Genomic DNA, 17978 nt, shown 5'->3' with positions numbered 1-17978 from the left:
GAGGAGGTGAGCGGGCAGGCATGCAGTGGCAGGGGCTGAGTAGGCGAGCCGAGGGGGTGGGGGGGGCAGTGTCGGGGGCTGAGTAGGCAAGCCGCGGGGGGGGGGGGGGGGCTGAGTAGGTGAGCGGGCAGTGTCGGGGGCTGAGTAGGCAAGCCGCGGGGGGGGGGGGGGGCTGAGTAGGTGAGCGGGCAGTGTCGGGGGCTGAGTAGGCAAGCCGGGGGGGGGGGGTGCTGCTGAGGAGGTGAGCGAGGAATCAGTGGCTGACCTGTTCTACTGATCTGGCCTGGCTCTCATCCTCTCTCCAAGGGTTGCAGCTGTCTGGAGGTGCCTGCCTTCCACGCCTTCTCAGTCACACCTCACTCATTCAACAGGGCAATTGATTACAAAGTGGGGGGATGATCTTATTCTACTTCTAGCAAAAAAGACATTTTTCTTTTACCTTAATTATACTACCTTAGGGGCTTGCTATAACATATTACCAAGGTTCAATACCGCTGTTTTGGTGGGGCAGCACTGGGGAAGGAGGGTTTGTTTCCGCGGGGCAGAAGGTGCTGGAGGGGGGAGTGTTTCGGGGGGGCTGGGCAGCGCTGGAGGCGGGGGGTCGGCGGGGTTCGGCCCTCAGCTGTTTTCTTTGGACTAATATGGCCCTTGCCACTTTACGAGTTGTGCAGGCCTGGTATAGAGGTAGAAGTGAGGAGGCATTATTAGAGAAGAGAGATCTTTTTAAGTTGCCCTATAGCATTAGAGTACCCAGTGCATCATTTGCATGCCTTGTGATTACAGTAATGATATTTTGTGGAAGGAGTGTTGGATTTTTACCATCTTGGCCTGTTGAAGGGAATTACCTATGTTTGTGTCTAGGTTACATATAATTAAGGCTAAGATTTTTAGTAAAAGTCACGGACATGTCACAGGCAATAAACAAAAATTCATGGAAGCCGTGACCTCTCTGTGACTTTTGCTGCTGTGGCTCCATGGTTTCCCCCACCACCATGGTGGCTGGAAGCTGTGGAGTTCCCCCTCTGCATCCACGTGAGCTAGAAGCTGCAGGGTGATCATATTTCTCAAAGAGAAAATGGGAAACCCCCAGCCACTCACCTGAGGCAGTCCCCCCACCCCGCGCACGAGGCTGACCCCCGTCGCTGGAACCCTGAGGAGGCCCCCCTCAGGAGCCTGTCACCTGTTGCTGGAACCTTGCAGGGGGCCCTCTGTCACTGGAACCCTGCCAGGGCCCCACTTGCTGCCAGCTCCAGAGTCCCGGAGCCCCGGCACTGAAGCAAGCAGAGAATGTCACGGAGGTCTCTGGACGTCACCGATTCTGTGACTTTCATGACCTCCATGACATAAACGTAACCTTACATAAATTGATCCTTATACACATAAAAAAATGTGAATGGTTTCATTGAGGTTCTACTGCAGATATGGATGCTGTTTTCAACAAGTGACATTTAAATTGATTTGTTAAAGCAGCAGACTGAATGGCTCTTCTGGCCATGGAACTAAAGAATAATGAACAAACTATTATACACTCAGCCTCACAGAAACAGTGAAAATGAACCTTTACAGAATTTGGTGGAGGGATAGCTCAGTGGTTTGAGCATTGGCCTGCTAAACCCCCGGTTGTGAGTTCAATCCTTGAGGGGGCCACTTAGGGATCTGGGGCAAAAATCAGTACTTGGTCCTGCTAGTGAAGGCAGGGGGCTGGACTCAATGACATGTATGATTCAGCTGGATCAGCCTGATGGTAAGCACCTGATGACCCGTTCTAGGAGATAGGTATATCTCCAATTATTAAAGGAGTACTTAGGTAGGTGAGCAGAAAAACTGAACCAGCACAGAAAACAAGCTCAGCATCTTCACAGGCCAACTTGCATCTCTTCTGCATTCTTTACTCCCCAGAACTAGCAAAGATCAAAGCAGCAGACATCTTTAATTAAAGGAACGTCTGCTTTCACATAGGAATAAGGCTCCTGCTCAGCTCCCAGTACTGCAGGTAAATACACCAGATGTGTGGAATGGAATGTACAAGTGAGAGACAGCAGACCTACCAAGTCCCTCCCACACCCCTTCTTGCTTCTTTAAGTCTGCGTGTGTGTGTGTGTGTGTGTGTGTGTGTGTGTGTGTGTGTGTGTGTGATGCCATACAACTTTAACAAGTGAGCACTGCACTGTGCATGCCCCTCCCCCATATAGAGAACATGGGGTTGTTAATAATGGAGTAAAACAAATCTAGTGCTACCAACTAGTGAAAAAATATATCACATCTTAAGAGCCCATAATGCTGTATATTCTCTTTTCACAGGTAGGTATTCACACAAGTATCTAAGTGTTTGTTATGACCAGCATGTGAACTATGGGTCTTATCATCAAGAATAGTATTTTTCTGGTGCACTTTGAAAAAATAGTTGGGGGCTTACCAAGAATTTACAATTCCCCCCCTCAAGTATTTTCTCCCGTTTCCCTTAAATAACAAACTGAAAAGTTTCTTTGCTTAAAAGAAAAAAAAAAAAAGAAAAAAAATCCTCTTACAGACAGACCAGATTTTTTCTGTAGGGTTGCTCAGGAACGTGCTGCTAGATGTTTAGTTTTTAAAACCAAAATGCACTCAGAGAGTACTTTTTAAAAGAATTATATGGACTCTGCAAGTGAGCATAATAAAAAGGTAGATCAAATGTTTTTCCTCACAAGGTCAAGTAAGTCCTTTTAAAAGCAAAAATCAATCAATGTAATAATGAGTTGGGTCCATGCCCTGTCAACACACCTGGCTGCCAAAGCAATCTCATGAGGATAAGAATCCCACAGCACCGCCAATTCCTGAAGAAAATCAAAGGTCGGACCACACTTCCAACAGGGTACAAAGAACCATGAATTCCTTACAACAGCTGAGTTACATGGGACAGGGGCATCCACATCATCAGAGCTACATGCAAGTAGATGCAATGCAACACACCACTAACAAAATTCCATACTGAGAACGGTCATTCATTAGGCCTGAACAGCCTTTACAGGAGCACTGCTTTTCCCATTATTAGTCAAAGCCAGCTGTCACATGCCTGCAAGTCCCAATCAAATAATCAGAATTGAATGTAGCACACATAACAGAAGAATATGGCCCAATTATTTAGCTGAGTCAGAAACAGCTCTAATGAAGCCATTCCCATTTCTTGCTTAATAGTTCATGAGATGTAATCTGAAAACTACATTTACATAAAACCATAGCAAGGACAATGCATTGCCCTAATTTGCCCCCAGGCACCTCCCAGCAATGTCATTCTCTTATGTGTGAAGATGATGGCAGTTAGTTTGGTTCTGAAATTTTAAGAGAAACTAACAGCATCTAAGACAGTTCTATTCTATGGCTGATTTTTGCTCATTTATGCTACTGTTATTTTTTGTTCATTTTTTTAAAGCAGCTTTTGAGTGCGGCAAAGTTCAGCAGCACTGAACAGAAAAATGTTTCTATGCTTGTCATTTGCAGGATGGACAGAGTGAATTTAGAATTCTTGTCTAGTATGTTACCAAAATAACACAATAACATATGAGCTCAAAGGAACACTCTCCTACACAGTCTCATAGTCTGCAGCAGACTCCAGCAATGCTAACTAGAAATGCTGATAAGGCAGCTCCTGTTAGTACACAAGCAGCAGCCCAATGGGTTGGTTACAGGTTTAACTGACCAAAGGAAGGGATAGCTCAGTGGTTTGAACATTGGCCTACTAAACCCAGGGTTGTGAGTTCAACCCTTGAGGGGGCCATTTAGGGATCTGGGGCAAAAATAATAGTTGGGGATTGGTCCTGCTTTGAACAGGGGGTTGGACTAGATAACCTCCAGAGGTCCCCTCTAATCCTGATATTCTATGATTCTGTGATATAGATACCCCTGACCCTACTCTCAAGACCACCACCATTTCACTAGTGACCCTCAGCTTCCAAAATCCTGGAACATAACATGGCCCCCACAGAGTAACATAGGTCTTCGGCCACATTTTAAACTGGAGACTCAGTTACTATTTATTAATGAAAAGCTGTTTGCCCACTTTATAGTATTATCAAAAATATTTTGCATTTCTATGGCACCTTCCATCCAATGCACTACAATTAATTAATTCTCAACACCCTTATGGGGAAGCAGAGTATTATCCCCACCATTTCACAGATGGAAAGACTGAGGCAGAGAGAGGATGAAGTGTGATTCTAAGTAAAAAGCTACACCTTCTTATTCAAGAGATCTGCTCATGTGTACTCACTTAGGGTACGTCCATACTTACCGCCGGGTCGACGGGTAGCGTTCGACTTCTCGGAGTTCGAACTATCGCGTCTAATCTAGATAGTTCGAACTCCGAACGCGCTCCCGTCAACTCCGGAACTCCACCACCGCGAACGGCGGTGGCGGAGTCAACAGGGGAGCCGCGGACTTCGATCCCGCGGCGTCTGGACAGGTAAGAAGTTCGAACTAAGGTACTGTAGTTCGACTTCAGCTACGCTATTCACATAGCTGAAGTCGCGTACCTTAGTTCGACCCCCCACCCTAGTGTAGACCAGGCCTTACTATTGCAAAGTATTTACTACTGCCAGCTCTGCAGAAGGCACACACCTCTGGAAGAATAAACTGGATTATTTTCTGGCCTGTGCATCAGAACAATTCACAGTATTCTAATTAGAGTCAGCTATTTTCCTTTGCTACACTTGTGTAATCCTCACTGAAGGCAATAAGGTTTGACAGCTGTAACTAAGGGAATAATCTGAGACAACAGGGCTGCATTAGTATAAATGAGTGATAAATTGTTTATACTATTGAAGCTGCACAAGTTAAAGAATGCAGTTTGATTCTCATATCTCAAGCTGAATTTGCAGTTGCAGGGCTGACAGTTACACACACACATACAAATAGAAAGCCTCTCCTTTCACTTGTAAACTGAACACATTTGAGATGGAGTCATTGAGACGGGAGGTGGAACACCACACAATGCTATTTTTCACAGAGCCACTTTGAGTAATACCACAGCCATGAATGGTATCCAGATTTCTAACACCCAGTCCTGTGCTTTAATCACCATACTTCCTCTTAATATGTTGCTTTTCTATCCCAAATGTATGCAGGTATTAGCCACCTGTAATCAGCAGACCAAGGCTTCTTAGACATATCAATCTTCCATTTAGCTAATCTTAAATGTACCATTTGCTTAATTAGCATCTACTTCAGTACAGAAACTGTACAACTAAGCAAGGAAATCTATTCAATACATATGTAAGAAAAAACCTGTAAACACCAGATACAGACTTGCAGCTAAGTACAGCTCCAGAGATCTCAAGGCACTAGCCTCATTAACAATGGAGCAAATCTGTGGAGAATAAGGGTATGTCTATACTACCCGCCGGATAGTAATTGATCTATCGGGGACCAATTTATTGTGTCTCATCTAGACGCGATAAATTGATCCCCAAATCGACGCCCGTACTCCACCTCGGCAGGAAGAGTAAGCGGAGTCGACGGAGGAGCCGCGGCAGTCGACTTGCCGCAGTGAGAATGACCAGGTAAATCAAACTAAGATACTTGGACTTCAGCTACGCGAATAGCGTAGCTGAAGTTGCATATCTTAGATCGATCCCCCACCCCAGTGTAGACCAGCCCTTAGTTATTTACACAAGTTAAGGTATAGAAACAGCCATAGCTTTTAAAAAAAGACAATAATAATCTTACCTGCAATTCCTATGAAGACTGTCAAACCAAAACAAATGAAGAATACAACAAAGACCAGGACAAAGTGTCGTTTGGACAGTGTATACAATCGCATTGGTGCTAACCTGCAGGAAGCAAAAGAAAGCCCAGAATTAGCACTCAGTAATGACACTTGTAAAAAGAGACTGCATCAGCCAGTCCTCAATAATAAAAAAAATTAAAACAATTTCTGTGGCAATGTGGAATACCAAGAAGAATCCACCAATGATGCACTTTTAGAGAGCAAGCGTAACAGTTTCCTTCCAGCCATGCACACTCAGTGTCACCAACTCTCATGAATTTTTTTCTAAGTGGTTAGAGGTTGAAAATACTGCATACTAAAGAACATGAACATAAGAACGGCCGTACTGGGTTAGACCAAAGATTCATCTAGCCAGTATCCTTTCTACTGACAGTGGCCAATGCCAGGTACCCCAGAGGGACTGAACCTAACAGGTAATGATCAAGTGATCGCTCTCCTGCCATCCATCTCCACTCTCTGACAAACAGAGTCTAGGGACACCATTCCTTACCCCATCCTGGCTAATAGCCATTAATGGACTTAACCACCATGAATTTATCCTGTTCTCTTTTAAACGCTGTTATAGTCCTAGCCTTCACAACCTCCTCAGGTAAGGAGTTCCACAAGTTGACTGTGCGCTGCGTGAAGAAGAACTTCCTTTTATTTGTTTTAAACCTGCTGCCTATTAATTTTATTTGGTGACCCCTAGTTCCTGTAATATGGGAATAAGTAAATAACTTTTCCTTATCCACTTTCTCCACACCACTCATGATTTTATATACCTCTATCATATCCCCCCTTAGTCTCCTCTTTTCCAAGCTGAAAAGTCTTAGCCTCTTTAATCTCTCCTCATTTTGGACCCGTTCCAAACCCCATATCATTTTAGTTGCCCTTTTCTGAACCTTTTCTAGTACCAGTATATCTTTTTTGAGATGAGGAGACCACATCTGTACGCAGTATTCAAGATGTGAGCGTACCATCGATTTATATAAGGGCAACAATATATTCTCCTTCTTATTCTCTATCCCCTTTTTAATGATTCCTAACATCCTGTTTGCTTTTTTGACAGCCTCTGCACACTGCGTGGACATCTTTAGAGAACTATCCACGATGACTCCAAGATCTTTTTCCTGATTTGCTGTAGCTAAATTAGCCCCCATCATATTGTATATATAGTTGGGGTTATTTTTTCCAATGTGCATTACTTTACATTTATCCACATTAAATTTCATTTGCCATTTTGTTGCCCAGTCACTTAGTTTTGTGAGATCTTTTTGAAGTTCTTCACCGTCTGCTTTGGTCTTAACTATCTTGAGCAGTTTAGTATCATTTGCACACTTTTCCACCTCACTTTTTACCCCTTTCTCCAGTTTTTCTTATTCTAGTACTTTAAACAGCAGTTACCATTCCTTTCATGTCAAAAGCATTTTCTGCTATCCTAGGATCTAAGTGTGGGAAAGAGTCTCCTCCTTAACTCCTCCCAGACAGAAAAAGGTTCTATATTTGAGCTCAACTATCTGATATACAGACACACACAGGGTATTGTGAGGATACCATATTTCTAACCATAAGAGCGAAAGCTGATGCTGATGACCTGTATCGCTTAACTGAGATACATGTAAATAGTCAGCTTTCCACCCCTTTTGTATTAATATGACCCTGGAACTTCATCTATATAATGGGATGAGACAAACCCCAGACCTGGATGCTGCTAGATGTGTAGGTTCAGACTCTGGATCCAAATCTGATCTTTCCCAAAGTTTGCAGTGTTCAGCCTATTAGAAAGATGGGTTCAATCTGCAATTCAGATGTGTATTTCGATTCAGGCCCTATCTAGGGCTGCATCCAGCTTAAGGATGCTCAGACTTATGTACAGCATATGTGCACTGGCAACTACGTCTACAATTGGATCCAATATGCTAAGGAGATACTATTTGAATCAAAATAGTATGTAAGTGTTCATGTCAAAGAAACATGGATCACAGATTTGGGCTTAATAAATTTTAAGAACTTGTAGAACTGAAAGCCCTTGGAAAATTACAAATAGCACAACATTGTGTCATATCTATTCATATCAATGCAATATACACCCATATAAACAGCTTTAAACCAGTATAAGTGTGTCCATACAAAAATTTGTTCTGACTTAGCTAAACTGGTCAAGTTAAATCAGTGCAAAAACTGTATGTAGTTTAAATGAGAAACTTAAACAGTTCTAACTTAAAGGGACATTGTCAATTTAAAAACCACACTTGTCTAAGAAACTTGTGACTACTGTTGCAAGTGAAGATTTATGTATCTGAAAGGTCAGAGAAATATTTTTCTTATGTACTTTTATTGTTTGTGCATTTGACAACTTCCTATGGATAGTTAGTTTTCACTCTTTTCCCTGTATAGTCAGCTAGTCAGTCAGTTTCTCCTGAATAGCAACAGGAGAGACAGACACACTTAATGGGCTTTGGACTGCCAGTGCAAGATGCTACCACAAGAATCCCGTAAAGCTAGTTTGTGCATACTTACAGTGTGGACAGTGACTCATTTGCATCCCTCCTTACACCTACATCTTTGTTCTAAACCTGACTAATGCTTGGCTTTCCCTGTAAGTGAACTAAAATGAGCAGATAAGTTTCAGCTGTTTAAAACGTCACATCTCAGAAAGAAGCATTTTATTAAATACAGTAACCGCATTACAATTGGAATTGCAAGAGTTAAGACATCTTTTCCAGGAAGTGCTTTGTGGACTAATGGTGTCCACAGAACACAGAAAGCTGTTTATATGGGTGTATATTGCATTGATATGAATAGATATGATACGATGTTGTGCTATTTGTAATTTTCCAAGGGCTTTCAGTTCTACAAGTTGCCCAGAATTTCTTGCATAAATAGGAATCTCCTACATTGGATATTTCTTAGACTGTATTGGGAAAGAAATAAACATGCATCATAGTAGGTAACTACTTAGACAGTTGCAGAATACCCTGAAGCAGGTAATATCAGGATCACAGAAAACATTGTTTTATCATTTCTTCATATGCATACTTTTATCTCCATTTCAGCAGAGATTTCAAAGCATTTAACATGGACGCAAAATGCAGCTAAAACTAACATTCTTCTGAGTATCCACAATCCTCAGGTAAAATAACAAGACTCTTCACTCACAATATTCATTGTGAGCTGGCTTTACAACCGGGGACATGTAGGTCCTTTATTTACTCATAGGACAGAGATAATGTAGGCAGCAACAGTGCATGTTTCCCCGCCCTGCCCTGCAGAAACCACTTCTACAAATGATAGCTCAATTTTTATGTTCACTCATTATTAGATGGTGTCATAGGTGTACAAAGTATTTTACAGATGAATAAGGCAACATAGGCTTTGCTGAGAAGAGAGGAACTTACAATCTTGTACTAAAAATACAACAAAATGACAAAAAACTACTTGGGGAGAAAGAGGAACACAGCAAATACTGTGAGACACAGCAAATACTGAGAAGGGGGCTACTTCTCCTGGGGAGCACAGGGCATTAAGCATACAGTGTGAGCGGTTTTCACATCTTTCACCAGTACGTTTATTGAAAATAATTTAAACTTCTGTTACTGGTGAGTTATCACTGAAAGGCTTTGAAAATAAATGTTCTGTACGTAAGGAAGTATTTCAGTGAAGTGGGGCTGAAACACAAGAAAGACTGTTCTAAGCAAAAGGGGAAGCATAGAAGTAGGCATGAAGATGAGAACGGAAGAAGGAAATAAAGGGAGCATGTAAACGGGGACTTCTGTGAAAGGAGTGAGATGAGGAGAAAATTAGAGCAGAGAAAGCAAGCAGAAAAAAGTTGTACAGAGCCTTGAATTCAGGATGAAGAAATCTGAGCAACATACAGACTCAATCATAGGCCTCTGATAATACATCTAAAAAGGGCATCAAACTGTAATGCAGAGACCTACTACATTGCTGCCCGTTCTCGTGATTTTACAACAAGTCTCACAGCTCCTGGGTCCTGTGACAAAAACAGAATGAAAGCTGATATTTTAATGTAAACTAAATTTCTTGCCCTTATGGTTACAGAGAAGAGTTTAGAAATGTGAAGTCCTAAAGATGCAAAACCAGAAGCAAACAATCCACTTTTTAAAAATCTCAGTATTTTTAAGCAGATGGATTAGGTAATACTTTATCTGTTCACCACGAACTGAACAGGACAACCCAGGCTGGATCAGATTTAAAAGAGATGATCTGGAGGTGAGATGCTCTGTATTCCCATACCAATCTACTAAGTCTCCACACTGTCACGAACAAAGCTCAGAAACACCTGCTTTCTCACCAATGGCAACTGAAATTGTTCAGGAGAGTACAGCTGTAGCCAGTATTTTACCTGTCTAGATGCTTCATAAAGGGCAGACCACTGAACAAAACCCCTGTCTCCCAGGAGGCCTCAGGAGGGCAGAGATCTACCAAGTCTCATGAGAATGGTGATTCCCATCTTTCAGGCAGCCAGGAACTTGCGTGTTCAAGTAACAATGACACACACCGAAGCCAAGCAAGGGAAGGGGAGCTCTATTTTTTAAATCATACACCTCCCCGTCAAAGCCTATAAAGAAAGATGCTCCCATACCCTCAAGGCCCAGGGGCAGCACGCTGCGGGAAATACTAAGGCATGCATGTCTATGCTGCCTTTCACCATAGCAACAGCCAGGGAGGGCTAATAGGAGATGCACACTTGGCTTTTCAGCAGAATGCTGAGCCTGGACCCAACTGCCCTCATCACCCACTTTCGTACTGGCCTTGGTTAGAAGCTGTTTGGTAAATTGGTTTGACCACATACAATGATACTCCGTGCATTCTATTCACTTGTATCAGGTTCTCTTCCATTGTTTTTTTCTTGTCCTAGGTGGCAACATTATTAATCAATATACTTTAGAATTTCTAATTTTTCTAGACTCAGTCCACTTAGCCTTTATACACAAAATATGAACTTTGGACTATCCATTTCAATCACTTTTTCATTCCTTCCTTCTTTTAAGGGTTTCAGTTCTCTCCAGCTAAGAATAACTGGTCTTATTCCATGACCAGTTAATGGCTGTTTCATATACTAGAGGTATCACCATTGATTCTGGGCATGTTGCAAATAATAAACAGAATTTTACAAATGTACAAAAACATGCAGGTGGATAAAGGATAATAAAAAAAATCAAACAGGGATTGGCATCACATGTTAAATGGGACATCAAAATCACAAAGGAGGAAACACAACCATTTCAAAAGCTATCTATCAGTGAGACGAAGTTAAAAAAAACGCTGGGGAGGAGGAAAGGAAGTTATCCATAGTCTCCGTTAGTGACCAAGACTTTAATATGTCTTCACTAGCAACGTTATAACGAGGCTGTGTAGTCGTGGCAAAGGGCTGGGAGAGAGCTCTCCCAGTGCTGTAAAAAACCCACCCCCATGAGGGGAGTAGCTCCCAGCACTGGCACACCGTCTACACTGCCACTTTACAGTGCTGAAACTTGCAGCACTCGGGGGGGTGTTTTTTCACACCCTGAGCGAGAAAGTTGCAGCGCTGTAAAGTGGCAGTGTAGACAAGGCCTAAGTTGAATAGCTGGGGCTGAAGGAAGAACTAAGACCAATCAAGAGTAGCTCAGAATTAAATGAAGGAGAAGGACAAAAAGGAGCCTAGAAATGTGATAAAGTTAGATTGAGGCAACAAGGTAAATATCAAAGTCGGTATAGAGGTGCTTAATACTTGCCTAAACTGCCCACCATGAAATTAGTAGTGGATTTGGTGGTACTATCTTGGGAGGAAACATTACCAATAATCTTTCCCATTCCATGAAAGAGCAGCTGTGATCTCACACTATTCCTGCCATAAAGTTTCTGTCAATGTCCACAACTTGAGTAGTCTGAGGAAGGGATTTTAATATAACGATCCCTACTTACTTCCAGCAGGCCAACCTATCCTTGTTATCTGGTCACTGACAGATACAAGACTACAGCAACGCTCCACCATATCTCCTTTTCTGTGTTACTCTATTTTAGCTTCTTGAATAGAGAGCGATTCTTACAGTTTGGGCAGTCAACAAAGGTTCTCTTAATAGATCAATTATTGGGAATATTTGAGTATAAAAAAATATAATTATCCAACTATGGCCAGTCACCAAGCCACTGAAAGTCTTGTCCCAAGTTGCAGATTTCAATGGAAAATCCTAGATACTGTAATATGGTGATAGTGAATTTATGGATAATAATGCAGCAGGTTATGTATACTAACATGCAACTGTCATTAAGATCAACCTGCCAGACATGTGAAGGGGAGGATATCTGAAAAACTTTGCAGGTTACGGGGCTCAAAATTACTTTTCTGCATTGCCACAAAAGTGTAATTTACTTTGGCTGCTTATTTTGTATATTCTGTGTGTTGGAGGTTCAGAGGCCTTTGGTCATGGGGCACCTTCTAAATATGTTTTATCTAATAATAAACACTATCAACCAGCTCTGCAGACATTTGCTGTGAAGCTGCGGGAGCTCAAGTAGAGTCAGGCTATGTTAGTAGCTGAATAGTATTAACACACTAAGGAGTACCTACATGCTGACAGGAAGTGGTGTTGGCAATTCAGAAGTTTACATTGTGGAATTTAAATTAATGTTGAACTTACAGCTAGCTCAGCATAGTGCTAGCAGACATTAGCTTTGGAGGTACCATTTTTCCTTTAAGAGGTAAAAACAGACATCCTAGTCACTTGTAAATCAATAACATTCTACAGCATTTTTCAAAAGAGTAGAAATAACAACTCCTCCTCAGCTAAATTCAAATTAACATAGTTACAGTCTACAATAATTTCTAGAACTTTAATTGGGTACAGGCAGTGGTGAGCTGGAGCCGGTTCCCACAGGTTCCCAAGAACCAGTTGCTAAAATTAGACCTCCGTGGAGAACCGGTTGTTAAAGGGCCAGGGAGTGGGCAAAGAACTCTGGTCCATGGGCCGGACCATCCTGTTGCTCCCAGGATTCCCAGCTGGGGAGGCTGATGCTCCCCCGGCCCTTCCCCCAGCTGCAGCATGGCCAGCCGCCGGCATCAGCTGGGCAGCTCAACTGAGCTCCGAAGTCGTCCTGCTGCCACTTTTTGAGAGGCCCGTCAAGGTGGGTGGGGGGGCCTGCTGCAAGCTCCAGGGCTGGCCGGAGGGGAGGGAAGGAGATGGGGAAAGTGGGCCAATTGGCCTGGGCCCTGCAGGGGCCCCTGGCCCCACAAGGATGTCTCCCCCAGGCCCTCCCCTGCTTCCCCCCCACTTAAATCAGAACTTTTTATAAGGAACCGGTTGTTAAGATTTTGGCAGCTCATCACTGGGTACAGGGTTCTTCACTTTCCCCCAAAACCGTTGTGTAGTTTCTCTGCACTGTTAAATGAATCGCAATTGACTGGTCGATCCCAGAGCTTCTGCCAGTCGACTGAGATCTCCAGCCGCTAAAAGTTCGGCGGTGCAGCAGGGCTAAGGCAGGCTCCCCTCCCGACTGCCCTGACCCCACACCGCTCCCAGAAGTGGCTGGCATGTCTCTGCGGTCCCGGGCCGGGGGGCAGTGGGTCTCTGCATGCTGCCTGCCCCCACAGCTGCCATTGGCCATAGTTCCCAGCCAATGGGAGCTGTGGAGTCGGTGGTGGTGGTAGGATTTTTCACACCCCTGAGCAATAGTTATACCGATGTAAGTTTATAGCATAGACCTGGCCTGAAACACATAATGCAAAATCCTTCAACAAAGGAAAGAGGCTTTCAACACTATGTTTGTTATATGACTGTCAAAATCAAGACCTGTCTCCAAATGAGTGAGTATTGCCAGGTTTGTATTAGAGGCAGTATAATGTTTAGCAATTCATGATTGTGACATTCCAAGTTTGCCTAGAGTAGCAAACATTCTACCCTTAATTCTCGAATAAAGTCTGCACACAAAAAACAGCATATGCAGGTAAACACAAAAATCAGAACCACCCTAGAATTTAACAGCAAACTAACCCATAACTGCACATCTAATACATCTTCAAACACTTTGGCAGGCCCTTCAACCAAAGCAGCCTTCCTAAGAGATCCGCATTCACCTGGGCAGTGCTTCTCAGCCACCAGTCCGTGGACCAGCACCAGTCCCCGAGATCTCCCTGACACAGTTTAGGAAGGCAGCAAGCCAGTCCCTGGTATCAAAAAGGTTGAGAAACACTGACCTCGAGGATCAAGTTACTATTTAACTAGAAGTTAGGTCCAATGCCTGATCTGATTTAGATGTTTCCTATGCCTTTTCCTTTCATTTCTATCTAAAAACAGCCCCACACCAGAAGGACACCCATCCAAGGCTCTGGATGCCTTTGAAAGACACTTAAAAACACAATGCTAAAGGGACAACAACTTAAATCGTCCAACACGTCAGCTTTTCTCCTTCTCCCACCCAATCACACCTCCTCTCACTGCCAGTCAAGCAGGCCAACAGGACTTAAAACTTCTCCTCAGCCACACAGCCCCACTGAACAAGAGCCACCCCCACCCAAGATCGGAGGGATCCCTCTAGAGGGATGCCTGGGGACACACGTTAAGGAGGGTGCTCGCATTGAAGCAGGCAATGCGCTAAAGCAGCGTTTCCAAGGCTACACTCCTTGCCTACCCCGCGGCCCGGGGGGAGCCGGCTGGTCACCTGGCTTCCCCGCTACGTCCCCGCGGGAGCCAGCTGCGAGGCTGCTGAACGCGCTCCCGGGGTTACGGTCTCACACAGGGCGCCGGCAGCAGGGGCGGGCTGGCTAGCCGGGGGGGGGGGGCGGGAGAGACACACCTCGGGGAGGGTCACAGCAGAGCACAAGCCCAGAAGGGACCGTGGGGAACATTTACTCTGGCCGGCGCAGGGCACAGGCCCTAGGACGGGCCTGCCCGAGTCCCCCACCCTCGTGTGTTTGGGGGGAGGGGGGGGGCCCTGCGCCGGTCCGGGAGCGCTGCCTACCGGTGCAGCAAGGGGAGGGTCATTCACCGGGGGGACGGGGGGCGACACCTGGACCCAGCGCCCAGGGTAAGGACCCGGATGGGGGGATCGTGGGGGCGGGCAGAGGGACCGCCCCGCCTCGGGCACAGCCCGGAGCCCGAGACACCCCCTCCCCGCGCCCCCCACTCACAGCTCCATCTCCGAGCCGCATGCGCACTGGTGGCGCCTGCGCCGCCTCCTCCTCCCGTAACAGCCTCGGGCGCGAGCCGCAGCCTCACAACCACCCGTGGCAGAAACAGCGGCAGCCGCAGCGCTTCCGTATGCGTCATCCAACCACCACGTCACGCCGGGATCTGTCACGTGACACCTAGACGTAACAGCGCCACAGCCCCGAGGCTCTTGCCCGACTCTTGTTCCTGGGGGAGGGGGAACAGGTCCTCCGTGCGCACGTGGCGGGGTAGTGAGGCGCGAGCGGGCTACGGGGGGCGGACGGGGACACGAAACTACACTGTGATCACTTCACGCCATCCATCCATGTGCCCCCCCCCCCACGGGACGCCGGCCTGGCCCGCCCCGCCCCGCCCATGTCAGCGGCAACCAGCGAGCCCCACCCCATCACCTCAGGGCAACGCGGGTGTTGGCACCACTTGAACTAAAGGGTAGGAAACCGGATCCACTTAACTCGGTGCCTCAGGCCTAGCGTGGACTAGGGTGACCAGATAAGAAGTGTGAGAAATCGGGGGGGGGGCAGGTTTCCAACTTTCTAATCACGTGGCACAAAACCGAACACCCTGCCCCACCCCCATCCCCCGCCTCTGTCGCTTGTTCTCCCCAACCCGACTCACTTATTTTCACTGGGCTGGCGCAGGGGGTTGGGGTGAAGGCTCTGGCTGGGGTGTGGGGCCAGGAATGAGGGGTTCAGAGTGCAGGAGGGGGCTCAGGGCTGGCATTGGGGTACAGGCAGCGCTTACCTCTCAGGGGGCTCCCCAGAAGCGGTGACATGTCCCTTGTCTCTTAGGCATAGGGGCAGCTCTGTGTGGTGTGCACTATCTCTGCCCGCAGGCACCACCCCCGCAGCTCCCATTGGCCACAGTCCCTGGCCAATGGGAGCTACGGAGCCAGTGTTCAGGGCAGCGGAGGGACATGTTGCTGCTTCTGGGGAGCCATGCGAAGCCAGGTAAGGAGCCTACCAGCCATGCCAACTGGACCTTTAACAGCCCAATCAACGGTGCTGACTAGAGCCACCAGGGTCTCTTTTCGACCGGGCATTCCGGTCAAAAACTGGACACCTGGCGATGCTCAAGTGGGGGTAATAGTCTCTTATATAAAACAAAGCCCAAATATTGGGACTGTCCCTATAAAATTGGGACATTTGGTCACCCTAGTGTGGCCGCAGCTCCACCTGCACCCAGGGGCTCCAGGCACAGAAGGGCAGGTCCCTTTTCACCCGCAACCATGCCCATTGCTTCCCCGCCCCCACCATGTGCCCACATGCAGCCACCTCCTGGATATGGCTCCAGCCCCCTGCAGCGCCGGGACTTGCGCCGCCCCGCCCTCAGCTGCTGTGACTCGCGCCATGGCCTCAGGGCCACACTCAGCCTTGGTACTGTGGCAGCCCCTAGAGCTGCAGCCAGGCTGGGCTCCTGGTGTCCACACAGTGCGAGCAGCAGCAGGACTCCGGGGCACACAGCAGAACAGGGCTGCAGAGCGGGGGGCACAGAGACAGGCCAGCATTGAGAGCAGAACCTGTGGGCTCAGCGGCAGCACACACAGCTCAACCTGTCCTGGGGTGGGTACCTCCACTGTCTATGTGTGCCTGGGGTACCAGGCATGGTGGTGGGGGTTGCATACATTAGCATTAATGATCAAGGGATACTCTCCTCTTCTACCAGCTGTCAGGTGGCTAACAGCATCCCATCAGTAATGCTGACCTACCAGCAGGAGCAAGTGCTGGGCTTGTCTACACTTACAGCACTGCAGATTTTCCACACCCCGAGCAACATAGTTCTATGCTACAAACTTATGTTGGTATATCAGGGCCAAGCCTCAAACTGTAACTCCAGAACAAAGCTGAGAGCAGACCTACACTTAAAGCTGCAGCAATGCAGCTGCACAGTGTTAGCACAGATGCTACTATGCCCATGAGGGAGCTTCTCTCCTCAGCGTAGTTAATCCACCTCCAGGAGAAGCCCTCCCGTCAACCTAGTGCTGTTTACATCGGGGATTAGGTCATTATGACTGCGTGGCCCAGGAGTGTGAATTTTTCACATCCCTAAGCTATGTAGTTATACTAATGTAAGTTAGTAGTGTAGACCTGGCTGATAGTGATATCTATATATACTCAGCCATGGTCTGCACTGCAAACATATGTTGGTATAATTACGTCGCTCAGGGCTGTGGAAAATCCACACCCTTGAGTGATCCAGTTATACCACCCTAACTTCTGGTGTAAACAGCGCTATGTTGACAGGAGGGCGTTGCCCATTGACATAGCTACTGCCTGTGGGTGAGGTGGAGTGCCTATGCTGACGACGGGAGAAGCTTTCCTGTCAGTATAGGTAGCATCTTCGCTAAGCACTAGAGCAGGGGTAGGCAACCTATGGCACAGGTGCCGAAGGCGGCACGCGAGCTGATTTTTCAGTGGCACTCACACTGCCTGGGTCCTGGCCGCTGGTCTGGGGGCTCTGCATTTTAAATGTTGAAGCTTTATTTAAAATTAAATTTAGCTTCAACGTTTTGAAACCTTATTTACATTACATACAACAATAGTTTAGTTATATATTATAGACTTCTAGAAAGAGACCTACTAAAAAAGGTTAAAATGTATGACTGGCACGCGAAACCTTAAGTTAGAGTGAATGAATGAAAACTCGGCACACCACTTCTGAAACGTTGCCGACCCCTGCACTAGAGCATGCAGCTGCAGCACTGTAAGCATAGACAAGTCCTTAAGCGTGTTAAGTAAACATAACCACAAGGGAAGCAACTAAACAATTGCAGTACAGGAGAAGGTGTATTGGTCTGTTAGTTGACCTCCAAGATTTCCCCCTCTCAGCTCATGATCCTATTTTAAACTGTTAACTGCACAGAGTAATGACATTTTAGAATAAAACAACAGGGCTGTTTAAAGTACTCGCTCAAACAGAATTCTTAATCATTTATATTTCCACATGTATGTTCCTAATTATCTCTGCTCCAATGTTATTTTAAAAATAGGTTAGAAGAGAATAGTTTAGCCATTATTAAATACGTAGGGCTTGACTCAGCATTGTGTTACTCCAGGCTCATACCAGTGGAA

General features: G+C 46.0%; 1 protein-coding gene across 3 annotated transcripts in view; it reads right to left on the bottom strand.

Annotated features, from left to right (window-relative positions):
* TMEM181 (transmembrane protein 181) overlaps positions 1 to 17978 on the bottom strand; it is a 56159-nt gene that overhangs the window by 29661 nt on the left and 8520 nt on the right. Inside the window, exons 1-2 of one of the 3 annotated variants that reach the window (XM_045011313.1) lie at positions 14871 to 15067; positions 5701 to 5804 (exon numbers count right to left, since the gene is read on the bottom strand). In XM_045011313.1, coding sequence (XP_044867248.1) covers positions 5701 to 5804; positions 14871 to 14878 — 112 coding nt within the window. In that variant the 5' untranslated portion in view covers positions 14879 to 15067. Of the gene's footprint in view, positions 1 to 5700; positions 5805 to 14701; positions 14801 to 14870; positions 15068 to 17978 lie in introns of those variants that run through there. The other 2 variants (XM_045011311.1, XM_045011310.1) reach the window with 2 other exon arrangements.

Source organism: Mauremys mutica, chromosome 3 (assembly GCF_020497125.1).
Source record: "Mauremys mutica isolate MM-2020 ecotype Southern chromosome 3, ASM2049712v1, whole genome shotgun sequence".
Classification (NCBI taxonomy): Eukaryota; Metazoa; Chordata; order Testudines; family Geoemydidae; genus Mauremys; species Mauremys mutica.
Note: the sequence above shows the minus strand (reverse complement) of the source record. Positions and strands in the feature narration are given on the sequence as shown.